The 16,332-nt window shown below is 39.7% G+C and overlaps 1 protein-coding gene across 5 annotated transcripts in view; it reads right to left on the reverse strand.

Annotated features, from left to right (window-relative positions):
• Positions 1–1,328: 1,328 nt before the first annotated feature.
• The window catches only part of LOC309695320 (DNA (cytosine-5)-methyltransferase 3A-like), a 52,356-nt gene continuing 37,352 nt past the window's right edge, over positions 1,329–16,332 (reverse strand). For 3 of the 5 annotated variants that reach the window (XM_082515861.1, XM_082515863.1, XM_082515860.1), the window contains 9 exons: positions 12,424–12,607; positions 12,239–12,323; positions 11,813–11,958; positions 11,307–11,397; positions 11,001–11,149; positions 10,426–10,526; positions 7,780–7,849; positions 5,676–5,794; positions 1,329–5,544 (listed from right to left, as the gene is read on the reverse strand). In XM_082515861.1, the coding sequence (XP_082371987.1) occupies positions 5,403–5,544; positions 5,676–5,794; positions 7,780–7,849; positions 10,426–10,526; positions 11,001–11,149; positions 11,307–11,397; positions 11,813–11,958; positions 12,239–12,323; positions 12,424–12,607 (1,087 nt within the window). In that variant the 3' untranslated portion in view covers positions 1,329–5,402. Of the gene's footprint in view, positions 5,545–5,675; positions 5,795–7,779; positions 7,850–7,884; positions 9,645–10,425; positions 10,527–11,000; positions 11,150–11,306; positions 11,398–11,812; positions 11,959–12,238; positions 12,324–12,423; positions 12,608–16,332 lie in introns of those variants that run through there. The other 2 variants (XM_082515862.1, XM_082515864.1) reach the window with 2 other exon arrangements.

The raw sequence follows: 16,332 nt of genomic DNA on the forward strand, positions 1-16,332 counted from the left end.
CTTTCAACGACTTCAGCTTCATCTGCCACAGCTATAAATGAGGTAAAGGGGGGAAAGAAAAAGAAATTCTATTGCAAGCAAGAACATGGTACTAGCAGAAAGTGTAACTGCAGGCGACTCATCAGCTCTGATTGGTGGCTGAATTAGAAGCTGGAGAATGGCAACATGTTCAGGTTTAATGTGATCAAAGGGGAGCTGCAGGCTGTCACCTGTATTTAAAGCAGTGAGTCGTAGTGAACTCAGGTGCCAAGACACTGAGAGATCCTCTGCTGGAGGAGCATGGAAACTGGAGCTGAATATCAATGTTCACGGGCTGCTGACAGTCACAAGCTTATAATTGCCTAATTAAGCAACATTATAATTATACTATGATTTATACTTTTATCATTTTATTCAGTATAATTAAGATATAGTAGGCTATATCTTAATTACAGACTAAGTTACAAATGAACAAATACTGAAAATCATAACATTAATTCACTAATGCAGAACCATTCTTAGTAATATTTGCAGCAGATATGACTTGAAAATATAATAGGAATCACCTCATATACAAGGAGTTCCCACTAAATCAAAAGTACTGATTTAGATATTGCATCATGTATCTCAGAGGTTCTTTTGGGGGGCAGGGACCCCTTGGGGGGGGGGGGGGGGAACCAATTGGACCCAATTATAGTCCTCAGCTGATAAAATGCTGGGTACTTTGTGATGACATGCCACTTTAGCTTGGCTTGCTTCATTGGTTTATATACTGAAACTTGAAGACACACAATAATAATAATAATCATAGACACAGACATAACGTGTAATTTCAGCTGCCCATTTTCACATTAATATGGCAATAAATACATCACTGGCTCTCAAACTCAGCTAATTAGCACAATGGACAAATAATAACAATGGAAGACTAAAATGTGTTGTGTGTCTTCAAGTGCTAGCAAATGAAGCAATGAAGCCATGTCTGGTTAATAAAAATCATTCATACTTTTGAATCACTTTGGCTGTCATGTCCAACAGCCTGTGCCTTACTTACTTGGACACCTTAAAAGTCTAAACACATCTACTGGTTTGACTGTAATGTGACACTGATATTATTTTAAAGTACCTTTGTCATTTATTAGCCACAGTCAGTTTCAGTTTTTGGCCAGATAATGGTCTAACTTTAAAAAAAAGGTGATGGTACATATTTCTCTAACACTTAATTTGGTTCTGGCGTAATTCTGATGCTGAACATCTGAAATATATTTTCTTAGTGTAACGTCAAAAGATACATTTTACAAGATATCAATACATTTAAAAAAAGAAGAAAGACCCATGGTGAATTTTTTTTTTGCACAAAAACAATACATTTATTCAAGTGTTCTCCAGCACAAGTACATACGAAGCCTTTATCTTCTCTTTGAACACTAAACAAAGGTATGGGGCAGAGAATGACTGCTACATCTGCTGTATGAACTGGTCTTGAGGAAAACCATACAGGCCATAAAACAGTTATGACAGAAAGAAAGTCACAAAGAGCGTTAACAGTATCACTGAAGTATTGACCTGCTTTGACCAGTAAAATGAAATGCTGTTTCAGATTTTTTTCTTCTTCTTTTTTTTAAAAACAAAGAAACAAGTAAGCGTCAGTTCAAAACAACATTCGGAAAACAGACATGGAGAATATTGTGGCATGGAATGTAGGATTAAGAAGCAATGCGCATTAAGCATACATTATGCTACAGTAAAAGTTATTACCATTTTTTTTCTCACACAATTTTCCCACAGATAAGCACCGACTACAGCAATCTCTAGTCTAAAACAATATAGCAAACCTTTCATTATTTGTTATCCTTATTTTTTCAAGTACAAAGTTAAAATGCCTTTGTTAATATATTTATATGAGTGAAATAATAGTTATTTTTCATTACTACAAGGAACTTAAAACAGTCATTGTCAAGACATGTTTATTTGTCTTCCAATCAAACACATTTTTCTTGATTAGGTAAAATGTTTAGCACCATCGGAAACGCCTACAATCCCTCTTTTTAAAGTCTTACAAAAAGAAACAGAAGTTTAAAAAAAAAACACCACCGTGTAGGGCTGTGCAGTGAAGTTTAGACCGTCAATCTTAAAGCTGTCTTTAGGCCAATGTTAAGATCACAAAACATCCAATCTGGATTCACTTGAAACAAACAAATAAAAAAACAAAAAAACAAAAAAAGCAGAGTTGGAATCTCTCTACATCTAATGCTTGAAGCTTTGAATGAAATTTGTCAATGATTTTTATTTTCGACCTAAGATTTTCTTTCTATTTGATGATATATATTAGCAAAGAATTATATTTGTACATCTCATTTGTAATTAAAAAAAGAAAAGAAAAAAAATTGAAAACAGCAACCAGAAAACTCTATGTACAGAATGTACAACCATGAATATGACGTTAGGTATTAAAGGTGGAGAGGGGGATAACATCTGATAAAATACAAAGCACGAGAGCTCATATTGAGCCACCATGCATGGACAAAAAGGATGGCAATAAGGTCACTTAAGAAATTAATTACATTAAGAAATTAAATTTCAAATCTTAAATATGATTTAGAGAAGCGATAGCATCTGCTCTTACTCTTTACTCTTTGAGTGCTGACATCCGTGTCAAACACTGTGTCAGGCTTTTGTTTTGACAAACTGCAGCCTAAATCCTCTGTGTTTAGCTTAAGGATTACAATCAAGAGAATTTAGTTTGCGCGTGTAATCCATAATTTGGATCGGCGCTTACAATTTGCCAACGTGACGACTACAATTTATCGAGCAAATGGCAGCGGCCCTACTGTCCTTCACAGGGGACAAAATATTTTTACAAAGCAGGAAACACAGCTTTTTGACGCTGCCTTACATTTTTACAATCTTAATAGCAACAGACATTCCTTGAATTTACGTGGCAACATACTGTATCGCTGCTTCGAAACAGAGAACAATATGGATGATGGAAGGTGAGAAAAGGAGTTGGAGGTTACAAATGACAATCCATCTACTGTACACCGAGTCAAATAACATGGTTTCACATATAAAAAAAATCCATTCTTTCACTTCTATTGGCACAGCCCTACTGTATACAAAAAATATTACACGAGGATTGATCAGTTCACATCATTAAACTAAACGAAAAATAAACCAATTCACAAGAAAAAAAAAAGTTTTTAAAAGAAAAAGAAAGTGTACGTATAAAAGTGCTTGATAATGTTGATAAAACAGCACAAAATTGCTATAAAAAGGTAGAAGAACTCTGTGAAGCGGCACCATATTGTTGAGTATTTGCACCTGACAGTTATTCAGTTTAGAGAGGTGGAAGCCAAGGAGGAGAGTTACCCGGCCTGGTCGCTCTCCCTCCTTTACAGCGACCACGCTTACTAACAGTTGTACAGTAACGTCATTGTTCATGATGAAACTAGAAAAAAGTAGCTCATCACAGACTTTGATCTTAAGTTTTTTCTTTTGAATGACAGAAAACATCATCTCCCATGTGGCTAGCTTCACTTTCTGTTTGTGCAGATTCAGACAGTGAGCCTGAGTGTAGCAAGGCTGAGATTAGAAGAGCACCAGTACAAACTTGTGTAATAGCTGTAAAAACGCAGAAAAGAGTATAAGCTCTATTTTGCAGTCAAACGTCGGTCAACCGAACGGCATACAACATTATTTTATTTTTTTTTCGTTAAATGTAAAAACGTCAAACAAAAGTTCATCCAGCAACAGGTTAAAACGCTCCGTATTGTCTAAAAATGCATTGCCACATGGGCTATGATGTTTCATATCATCTTGGAGCACCATGGTATTGTAACCATATTACAGTAGTACCTTTATTACCTTCAGTTGTGTATAGAAACTGTAAACAAAGAGGTATATGTGATCTGGTGTTTTGGATTCTCAGAGACACAGCTCTCTTGACACTGAAGGAAACATCCCTGTGAGGCTCAGTAGCTGGAAGCATGGCTGCACTGCAGGTGGGAGTCTCGCAGTACGCTCACACAGCAGAAGCATTTCACATATCTTGAAAAAAAATATCCTACTTCCTGTCTTTCTGATGTTTCCCAATGTATTCCTATCCCTCTCTCTTACAAGACGTATTTAGCACTCTTCTGTCTTCGTGTCTTGAGAAGAAAGCATAGTCTCAAGTATAGCTTGCACAAACAAATAAACAATACTTGATAACACTGCAGCGGCCCTACTGTAAAATGATATATAAAATTAAATAGAATAAGAATTGCAATTCAAATACAAGAAATAATGTGAAATCTATGTTTCGCTTACAAATTATACCAGAGTATAATTTGAGGATCAAGGCTCTTGTTTCTAGTCACAACATACAGTTGTGGTTCCTAAATTATGAGGTACCGTAAGGGACATTATTACTGAAATGCTCTCACACACACGACTAAAATTTTATCTCTCACACACACTACTGAAACGCTCTAACAAACGCTACTGAAATGTACTCGCACACGCTACTGAAATGCAGTCACACACACTACTTAAAACCAAGGCGTTTCAGCTGGATAGGGCAGTGTTGCCAAATCCTTAGTAAGGAAAGTCGCTATTAGCGTTGTTGTCCTAAAAGTCGCTAGAAGTTGCTAAATATGGTCATTGCCTAATTTGCATAATTGGTCATGCTTATGTAATTGTAACCTATGTTGTAGGAGAGAGAAATAACATCGTGGAAGAGACATAAAGTGGGTAAAAAACCACCCTAAATGGATTAGGAATATATTTAGAACTACAAATTAAATTCTTTGAGTAATTATTGTTTTTTTTAATGTCACAATTCTAACCCTCCTCCTTTATCCGGGCTTGGTACCGGCAAAAGTGACCCAAAAAAGGCACTCTGGCGGAGTTACACACACACACACACTGTGTGTGTTTAAGTAGTTTTAAACCTTGTGATTTACAAAAAGTAAAAGAAGAACTGACTGCGTTAAAGTCAGGGTGGGAGCAGCGGCTTTGCTCATGCGTGATTCATTTGCAGTTTGGATGGGTAGGGATCAGCATCTCCTGCTCTGACAGCAGCTGGGGGCGACTGCTGCCTGTGAGCACTTTGGCATGGGCGAAGTGCCCACGGCAGCACCCGCTGCTTGTTGGGAGTAAGACAGATATGTGCTTTCACGTCAAAAAGTGGTCATAGGTCTTCCTAATAACAAAAGCAAAAGTCGCCAGATTTGTCGCTAGTCGTTTTTTAGAGAAAAAAAGTCGCTAAGTGGGTCTGAAAACTCGCTAAATATAGCGACAAAGTTGCTAAGTTGGCAACACTAAAACACCTTCCTGTTCAGCTGAAATGCCTTGGTGTTCAGTAGTGTGTCTGAGAGCGTTTCAGTAATAATGCCCCTTACGGCACTTCATACTAAATGGTTCTGAGCTAATTTTTTGACTGCTCAGTCACAGGCAAAGTACTCTTTGAGTGGTGCAAACAGGTGGCGGATAACTGGGACGCTCCATGATCTGCCCAGCAGCCTCTGCCTCGCCAGTCGGCTCATGTTGGATACGTCTGTATAGTGGACTGGAAAACCAAAGACCCTGATGTGAGCAACCATCCACACCACACGTGCAACCAGCGAGCAGACAGGGGAAGACAAAGGAAGAAAACCTTGAAATTCTGACCTCTGAAAAAAGCCTACACAGTAGTTGAAATCATTATGTTTACATACCTCTCCATCTCAGTGCACCACAGTATGTCTTCCTTCTCATTCATGTAGACTGGGAAGTGCTGGTCCTTGCCCTGCTTGATGGAATTAGACCTGGTAGTGATAGTCCTCACCTTGCCAAACTGGAGGACAATGAAAAAAAAATTTGTTTATGCCATTTTTATGTCCTTGCTGCGTAACAAACTTACAAAACCTGAGATACCTTTTCTAAAATGTTGAGGTTATCGTGATCAGATAATTTGGTAAACATGAGGTTCCATGTGAAGACCTGTCCCTGGATCTTGGTCCCAGAGTTTTGAGTCTTCAGCTTTGTATTTTTGATCTTTATTTCATGATTCTGTATTGGTTTTAGTCCTCTGTTGTGAGTTTTTCGTGTTCTGGTTTCTTGGTTTTAGGCTGGTTTAAGAATCCCTGGTTATTCCCGCCTCTCGTTTCCTTTTCTGGCCCAGTATTGTTTCCATGTTTGTTTACCGCCCTCATGGTTGTGTCTTCTTTCGTTAAAGTTTTGTTTCCTAGTTTTTTGGACATGGAGTACTTTGTTCTTTGTTGAAGTTTAAGCTCTGCAATAAAGTTGTCTTTTAGTTTAAACTTAGTTTCTGAGTCATGTCAAAGCTGATTTTTTTTTGTTAGATAAATTCAATTTGAAACTATTACATCTAGCTGCCACATGGAGCCACCAGTGTGCAGAGTTTTACACTCCTGAATCAAATGAACTGTATTACGAAATCCGAACATGTCACACAGTGGAAATTTGCATTTATCTTTTATATTGGTCTTATTCTGATTCTAGTGTTTATTTGTGAGTGTAGTTTTTATTTGCATGATTTTATTCTGGTTGTATTGCATGTTTTTTCTGTATACTTTATTAATCCTCTGTAAGAAAATTACTCTCTGCATTTAACCCATTCACTCAGTGAAGCAGTGGGCAGCCAATCCAGCGCCCGGGGAGCAGTGTGTAGGGACGGTACCTTGCTCAGGGGTAACTCGGGGTAGCCGTTCGGTGGATTTGAACCCCCGACCTTCCGATCATGTTTTAATCCACTGTGGACTGGCTGGGCATGGGACAAATTAGCTGATAGCGGTCACCTCCTGAGGCATGGGTGTGTCCAAAGGCGGCCTATCAGCTGTTTAAAGGACCTATTAAAAGGAAGCTAGCTGAGCACTGGAAGGAGAGAGGCCCCAGATATGGAGAGGAATGCATGGAGGCCAGCTGATAAAGAGGGACCCGCTGCCTGATCATGGGGGTGCGACACCTCATCTGGAGACAGTCTGGTCAGCGTGACGTGGCGACCCAGTCCCAACAGCAGGAATGGCGACAGTGGGAGACAACATGTGGGATTGACAGCAGGGCAGAGGTATACCTCTGGCTGCATTTGTGAGTAGTGTCTCCACCGTTGTGCAGCCGTGTTGGGAGACGGTCGCCATGGCTATAAGCCAGGCCAACTTCCGGGACGATGGTTCTGGCCCCTGTTTGTTTACTTACAGGGCAATGATGCAAGGGGAGCCGTGGTGGCATCGAGCAACGGACTCCAGTGCAGAATTCGAGCTGGGCAGGGATGTGATGGGACGAGAGGGGGATAGAAGGCTTCTCCTCGTCTTCCTGGGACGAGGCTGGTATGGACCCCGCTCTGGAAGAGGGATTTCTGCCCTGATTGTGAACACCTAACAAACATTCGTCCTTGGCTGTGGGACAGTTACATTGTGTGACGGGGTGGGATTTTAGAGCGCATAGAACATTGCGTTTTATAAGGTTTTTTTGATATTGGGTTTGTTTATTCCTGGGAATTTTAGTACCTCTACAACATTTTATTGCTTATGGCTTTTAGAATTGTTTGTCATTCTTGCTCCCTGGCCTGGAATAAACCCTTTCTGATCAGACCTGCTTCATCTTTGTGCCCTGGGTTTCTGACTCGCTTGCTCCCCCCTTGTATGTAAAGAACCATCCTCTAGTATGACATTCTGCCACACCAGCTTTAGTGTCTCTGATATTCTACTGTATTTAAATTGAATGAATCAGATTAACCAGAGAGATTACAGCTGCCAGACTGAGTTTTTGTGTGCACCGGTGAGCGAACATGATGTGTATTGAAAGACAAGCTGCAAGTACCTTGGCTGTCCTGCCATGTTCTAAACAGTCCTGGAGTTCCAGCCTATCAGTGCACATGGCAGTCAAAGGCCTGAAAGAGAGAATGAACAATTTACACTTTAACACGTTATTTAAATCTAACATGCATTTCATTTTTTTCCTGGTCCCTATATACACTTACAATAGTGGATGCTCACATTAAACTTGGACTAAGTTTCAAACAATTACATAACAGGTCAGGGTATGGTGACACAGTTGTCAGCACCGTCACCTCAAAGCAAGAAGGATGTGGGTTTGAGTTCACCAGCTGGGCGCCACGGACCTTTCTAGATGGACACGGGCTGTGGGAGGAACTGGTGATTCTAAATTGTTAATAGGTGTGAATGGTTGTCCGTGTCTCCGTGTTAGGATGGATGGAATGAGTGCAGGTACAAATAACCCTGGTGAGTTCAAATCTTTGTGGACAAAACGTAACAGTCAAAAACAGTCAATTTTCTCATTACTAGGTGTGCAATAAAGCTCATGCTACATTCCTCTGATTACTCTACCTTTTTCTAAGCCCTCCCCTACAACCTTGCATTTAATGCCACATTGCTACGAACTCTGAGTAACTGTCTTGAGCAAAGTCTACAGAAATGCAGACTTGTGAAACTATGGATAATGTCTAGCAGAGAGCTCTTCATGCATTTCATAATGTCACAGTGGGATAGCCTAAGTCTCTGAGTCTGTAAATGTAGACATTGGGATTGAGCCAAGGGAGGAATGGGGCCCAGAAAAAGATAACAAATTATTATTTGAACTGTGAATCATGCAAAGCTACACTAATAGAGTCCAAGAATAAAAATATGGAGCTGGAGGTAGTAAAAGGTCCCATTTACAAATGTGAAAGTAGGGCATAATAGACTGAATTGGATCTGCTATACTACAAGTCTCTACTTCATCGGCCTTTATCTGCAATTTTAAACAAGAAAAAAAATCTCTGCCGGAAGTATGAAATTACTTCTAATCTAGCCACTGAAATCAGTTTCAGTCCATGCCATAATGGCACTTCATTTTGATTCAATGATTTTGGAGATAATCTAATCTAATTTGCTGTTCCATGCTTTGAATGCAGTATTAAGAAAACAGAAGATAATCTGCCAGGACAAGAATAGTTAAAAAAAAAAAAAAAAAAAAAGAAGCCAAATCAATTGGGTATGTATGACTCACTATCACTACCTTATCTATAGTCATAGTAAAAAAGACAGTATGATCCTTAAAATTCTGTTTTCCCATAAATAAACTAAAAATAAAAATAATCTGGTCTTTAGCAGGTCTTAAAATATGATACATAAAACCTCAAAGGGCCTACAAAACACGACGTACCACACTGTGTGACTATCTATTTAACAATCAAAAATCAGAAGCAGTGCGTGAGAAACTAAAGCCACACTTCTTCTTCCACACTGCTTCAACAGGAATTAAGAGAATAAGTAGCAGCCAGGTGCTGCTAATCAAGTTCACTCGATTCATTGATCATCAGCAAGCACGCGCCTCTAAAAAACAAAAGGTTTAGGCAGTTTGTTCATCAGGAACATTCACATGTGTGTTAACACAATGCCAAAGAGGAAAAACATCAGCAATTATTTTCAGCAGAGAAGCTGTTTCCAAATAGTCTGAGGTCTCTCATTCTGCAGTGAGAAATATTATTCACGATCAGAAAACATTCACGACAGCTGCCAATCTCAGCAGTGGCGGGCCATGCAATGCTCAGAGAAATGACAAAAAAACAAGAGCTACGTCTCAGCCTCAACAGGCCTTAATTAGATAGTTAAATTCTACAGTTCAAGACACACTGAACAAATGTGGCTTACTTGGAAGGGTTGTCAGGAGACATCCTCTTCTCTCTAAAAATAATATGGCAGCATACTTAGATTTGCAAAGATGCATCTGAGCAAACCACAAGACTTCTGGAACAATGTCCTTTGGACAGATGAGACCAAAGTAGACATGTGTGGCTATAATGCACAAAACCAAATACAGCACATCAGCACAAACACCTCATACTAACTGTCAGCATGGTGGTGGAGGGGTGATGGTTTGGGTTTGTTTTGCAGCCACAGGATCTTGGCATGTTGAAGTCATTGAGTCTTTGTATACCAAAGATTTCTAAAGCAAAATGTGAGGCCATCTGTTTGACAACTGAAACTTGCCAAAATGATGTCATGCAACACGATAATAATCCCAAGTACAGCAGCAAATCTAAAACAGAATAACTAAAAAAGGAAATAGCGGAAATGCTATACCACATAAATTTACCATATAAATGCCTGCAAATCTCAATGAACTGGAGGAAGTTCCTCCACAGCAACATGAGAGACGAATAAAGTCATGCAGAAAACAAAACACTTTAAATTATGGCACCTAAAAGTTATAATGAATCACAGGGTGTGATTAGTTTTTCACACACCACTTTTTCTTTTGGGCTTACTTTTCTAAAAACAAGTAATAACATAGTGTAACATGTTCTGTGTTGTTGTTCATTTTTAGTTTGTTTTTGCATTATTTTAAGACTTGATACTGACTAAAGAATTTAGGTTGTACTTTGTTGTAACATGACCATATAATTTGACATAAGCAGTCCCTTTATAGTGTTACTTTTTTGTTAAATACTACTTCTTTTCTCACCATTCATACACCAACCTGTTCATGCCAGGAAGGTTACCCCAGAAGTAACGGGCACGGTGGGCAGCTGACACTTCCTTGGCATCGATCATCACTGGGTTACACTGAAAACAGAGACGAGGAAGAACAAGCACCAATCAGGAAGCAACAAAGGTAAAAAGCTTGTGATTGCATACAGAATAATACAAGTGTAATCACACAACAACAACAATTTTATTATATAGCACAATGTTAATATAACAGAAAAGAGTCAAAATTAAACTTCAAAATTGTCAGTTTCCTCAGTGGACAGTCATTTAAAAAAAAGAGAGTATTCTAACAGCTAATGAGGGCTTCACCTAACAGATAACCAGAAACACCATCTAGGAGTAGATTGCAGCGCATTAAAGATGGCATATTAAACTGTTGAATGAAGATCAAGACGTCAGAGCTCCGTTCTCGTAATTTTTGCCTAAAGATAATGAATTATTGCCACAAGGGGGCATTCAAAGCCCAACAATACCCACTTCACCAACGGCACATCATACATCTACCGCCTACAGCAGGTAGAGATTATAAGTATCAGTAAAGAAATTAACCTCTAAAAAGCGAGATATGTCCCTCTTGTCACTGACGCCCATAGCAACCACATTTTCAAAGAGCCAGAAGAAAGGCCTGTCTTCCCCCTGCTTCGGCCGAGCCTCATGGAGCAGTCGGTAAAACTCAAAGAACAGGCGTCCGGTGCCCTCTGTGAGACAGAAAGAGGTATTAAACCAGGTGCTGAAGCAAAGCAAAAGACATAAACTCCTTATATTCTAGTGATTTATTTAGGCCAGTGACTTTATATATGAATGAATTTCCCAACATTAGCAAAGCAAAAAAGCAGTGGACTCATTTAAACTTACCATACAGACCCTTCCTTGCAGGATTGACTATTGAGAGGTCATTGCATGGGCTTCCACCTATAACTAGATCAAAAGGACCCCACTCGTTTATCTGTATAGAGAAAAGAATCAGAGTCAGGATTAGGGTTATGAACTGAACCAGCAATGTACTCCTAGTGAGTAGTAAATACTAATAAAACTAGCTATACAGATGCTAGAGTTTGAATGTTTTATAATGTCTTTATTGTCTTTTACTCTCCACTCTTGGCTTTTAATATGACAAGGTAAAGTGTAAAAGAAAAGCATGGTCTCACTGTCGGTCATTTGTACATCTGGTAAACAACCATACTGTTAAGCCTTAAAAATATCCACATTTTCTGTTTAGAAGAGTCTGCATTTAATTTCTGGTTTTCCACAATAGAAAATGATATCCAATGCTACTTAGTACAAGCGAGTAATGATATATTTGTAAGTTTGTAGCCATTTGCAAGTTTGGTGTCTCTTTTTAGTAACTTATTCTCACTCACATGTTTGCGCGTGATGTTCCGCACGTCTCCAACGTACATGATGCGACCCTCATGCCGGACGATACCCACAGTGATGGAGTCTTCACACACTTCAGAAGCTATGTAGCGACCCACTTGGATGCCAAGTTCTTTGAGCACCAGCAGTCCTGTGCAGGGTGTAGTTAAAGATTTTTTTTTAAAAAGAAAAGAAGGAGACAGTCTAAAAAAATCTGTCCACTTAAATGATCTGATCTGAAGAACTGGAGCTATCCCTAATAAATAAATCCTATGATGACTAACACAAATATAGCTAATAGCTATATAGCTAGTATAGCTAGTTATATATGGCATGTGTAGTGACTGATACATGGCAATGTTCTGACTAATAAAGGAAGAAAGTAAATCCATCTAATTTTTTATAACACAAACTGGGGAAAATTTTCTAACCTGTGGCTATGCCATCAAATAGTGAAAGGACACGAATGGGCTTCCTCTTCTCCGCCATGACTGGGGCGTAAAGCTTTGGTGGATCCTGAAATTATTGGCAGAGGGGGCAACAGTGAGACACAAAGGAGACAGACTCCTCAGTCACATGGTGATTGAGATTTATGGCCTAGAGGTCAATTACTTACAAAATCTTGATCGTGATTATTTGCAAAGAAGTGCTGGAGACGGCTGGGCCAATCGCTACGACGCTCCAGCAGACCAAACACACCCTTCTGACCGCACATGTAGCAGTTCCATGGGTCTTCTTTGATGGCAGCGTGAGCGGCTCCTTGACCAACAAGAAGGTCCACGCACTCCACACAGAAGCACCTGCGCCAAGGACAAGGACATTTACTTCTAAAATGATAACTAACCCTACCTATTAAAAGCAGTCACAGTGTTAAGTACAGTAAGCGACTAAGTGACTAAATGTGGTAGACTGCATGTTTTCCATTAGAAGACCAAAATAAACTATTAACTGTTTAAAATGGTCTTGATCTGAGAATGAAAATGCAGGAAATGTAACGTGCAAGTAGGGTTGCCAACCGTCCCTTAAAAAACGGAATCGTCCCGTATTTAGAAACAAAAGTACACGTCCCGTATTGAGCTAATAAGGGACGCACTTTGTCCCGTAATACAGTGAGAATCAAAAGTAGTCTATAAATGTTAATGGAATTAACGCTTTGTTGGAAAACATAATTCCCAGCCCCTCTCCTGCTTTGTGACCAATGAGCTGACAGCACACTTATGACAATTCGAGTATGACAATTCAGATTACCGCTCATCTCATTGGTCGAGGAAAGGTCGCTTGCGGAGAAAATACCGGAAGACAACAGATGACCACAACAACAAGCATGGCCAACAGGGAAACAAATGCCAACACTGCAGTGCAAGTCTCGGACGACAGTACACCTAAAGCTGGGCAGACACTGTGCGATTTTTTCAGTCACGTTATTCAGCTCCTGCTCAAACTGCACGATTGACTCGCAGGGGTTAGAAGTTCATAGGTCACGATGCAGGGTCTCACACTATACGACCCGATACTCTGATGCGACCTGAGTGCTCACACTGTGCCTCCATAAAATGAAGGTTATAACAGAAAATCTGTCGCTCGCTCTCCCTCTCTCTGTCTTTCACTCACACAGACACACCACCACCATCAACTTTGCTAAATTGCTAATGAAAAACATTGATCAGGCAGCTGTGATTGAGCAGCAATGCAAATCCAACTATTTTCACAGTTGTTGTGGTCGTGATAATTTTGTGAGGCCACATCGAAAAGGCTCGGATGAGCTTTCCAAAGTTCTACAAGTTGTGCCTCCATCGCTTGTGTCCAGATCACACGCTGCACAGCTGTGCTGCTCCACCTTTTTCACCGACGTTTACGTGTTTGCGCGTGAGCAGTGGTCGTGAGGTGTTAATCGTGTCTCGTTACCCCACGTATACTACACGATGCACGATGAAGGCCAAAATCGGGCCGATCGCCAAAACGGTCGCACGACTCAAAAATCGGCTCAAAATGGGCCAAAAATCGCACAGTGTAAGCCCAGCATTAGAGCAGCAATGTTTGTTCGCTCAGAGAAAGAAAAAAAAAGGCTGCAAAAGTACAGGGAGGAATGGGAAAAGGAAAACACCTGGCTGGAAAAGTGCACGATAACACCTTTAAAGCGCACTGCACTGTGTGCCGGCGCACTTTTTCCATAGGCATGCTTCTAGTGGTGGGCACATGAAGAACAAGAGGGGCGTGAAAGCTCGGGGAACCCTTAACCAATTTCTTGTCCACCAGGCCACGGCAGAAGCAGATATGGTATGCAAACACTGGTTTGTTTTTTTTAAACCCTCTGGTTAAGGTTAATATGGGCATGTGCAGTGAATATCAGCGCTATGTGGCCAGAAGTGTGATAATATAATTTATTTTGTGTAATAAACTGCAAGGATAGATGATTACAACAAATAGATGACTAATACATAAAAGTAATACATAGATTAATAATGATGATGAGTTAAGATGCGTAATCATGGGAACAAGCAGGTTTACAAACAGAAGCAGCTGATTAGCATTAGAAAAGCTGAAATAATACCTCAACTGAAGCCAATTGTACTAAATGCACTATATGTGCACAGTTACAAGAATATTTTTCATTCTATTGCTTTCTATTAATTTATATAATTTTAAGTTAAGCAGGACAGAGTTCTTTTAAAGAAAGATTTACTTATATTCTCAAAAGTTAAGCATGACAGGCTTCTGTTTAAGAAAGAGACCTGTTTTATTGTGTTAATGTTGTCATTTTGAGCTAAAAATAAATGGCTAAATGATCATTTGTTTCCCATATGGTCATATCACAAAGAATATGCATCTGCTTAAATCAAATTCAAGTCAAATGGTTAAAAAATAATTTCACACACAAAAAAAAGAGCTACCACACTGGGAAGGGTGAAGACAACTGGGTTGCCCGGCCCTGGCCACGAGGTGTCCCTTATTTATTTTTCAGGGAGTTGGCAACCCTACGTGCAAGTGAAAAAACTTCTGCATCTTTGATGGGGTTTACCAAGGTTGTCTAAAAGGCCCCAAAGTTCATAGGATAACTATATTTGAATTCTTATACAGGTGTTTGTAAGTTTATATACAAGTTTATATGCTGTTCATTTAGCATTTAACCTTCTGTTAGTTTGAGCCAGCCCACCGTCTGGTGATGTCATATAGTTAGTAAGGTGGGCAGTTTTAGTGTCGGATGAGCAGTGTTGGTCAGGTGGGGGTGCACTGATTCCTGTGGGATATGATGTGTGCGTGAATGGTAAGTGATTATTAACCTGTGTTGCATTTTGCTTTATTTGTGTTGATACTGTGATATATTTACCATTTAGGAGCTAATGTAGTTCATAGTTGGAGCGGTATAGGCCACGCACGCAATGCGTGAGTTCACCCTCATTTCACATGCTAATTGATGTCAGTTACTTCGTCCTGGTTTGGCTTTAGTTTGCCACATGTACGATCCTCAATATGTTTCTAACGTAATTCATGTGTTATCAGAGCTTCCCTGTATGGTATATGTGGTGCTCGTGATTCTTTAATTTAAAATACGGAGTTTATAGCGGATAATTTGTTCAGAGTACCGCTTAAATGCCGAGCGTAGTTCGACCGGAAGTACCATGTTCCTACTTCCCCTTCGCAATAAAAGCATTACGGCGGATTATAACGGAGAAGCCTTTATTTTCTACAGCTACCGGAAGTAGTTCCTCTGTACTGACGTTAACTTAACCTCACAGTAATGCTATTTAGCTGGCATAGTGTAAGCAGTAGAAGTGTACTACATTGCTCTGCTCATTTAAAGGATAGATTTATGTAGAGATACATCTTTTTGTGTTTAGCATTACTGCCTTACACTACTGTGCTCTTTTCTTTATGTATGGTTATGTTAACTATATTGTATTATGCATATATCTGGATATGTCACTTATCTCTTCACCTTATTTATCACTTATTTGTATTATGTACTTCTTTAGTAGAAAACCACACACACACACACACACACACACACACACACACACACACACACACACACACACGATTACAGCCACAGGAATTGAGCTGTGAAGGAAATAAACTTCCTCAAACCAAACCTTAAGCTTTTTTTTCCATGCTCTGGGAGAATTGGTGAAGTGGTGTTCTGGCTGACACACCAGGGTGACCGTAGTGCTAAGGAGTGAATCAGTGCCATAACCGTGTCTATCCCTGATACCTCCACTACACAGGTTATTTGCATTTTTAGGAAAAATCGTTTAAAAAAAAACCTCAACAAATAAGTCTGTTAAGTCTTTCGTTTGTGCCAGTAGGACTGTAAGGAGAAATGTTTGGTCTAGCAGTAATGGTTTAACTAGAAGAGGAACAGGAAGTTGTGACTGAAAGAGCCCCACACACACAGAAGACAGAGTGGTACAATGCCTCTGTTGAAAATTTGATTGCCAGGGTAATTATTAGCCAACAGCAAAGCCAGATGCATCTGGCATAGTTTACTACCAGATTAGAAAGGAATACAGAGGATGGTCCATAAAAG

This window comes from Aulonocara stuartgranti (assembly GCF_965226115.1).
Source record: "Aulonocara stuartgranti genome assembly, chromosome: 19".
In the NCBI taxonomy this organism is placed as follows: Eukaryota; Metazoa; Chordata; class Actinopteri; order Cichliformes; family Cichlidae; genus Aulonocara; species Aulonocara stuartgranti.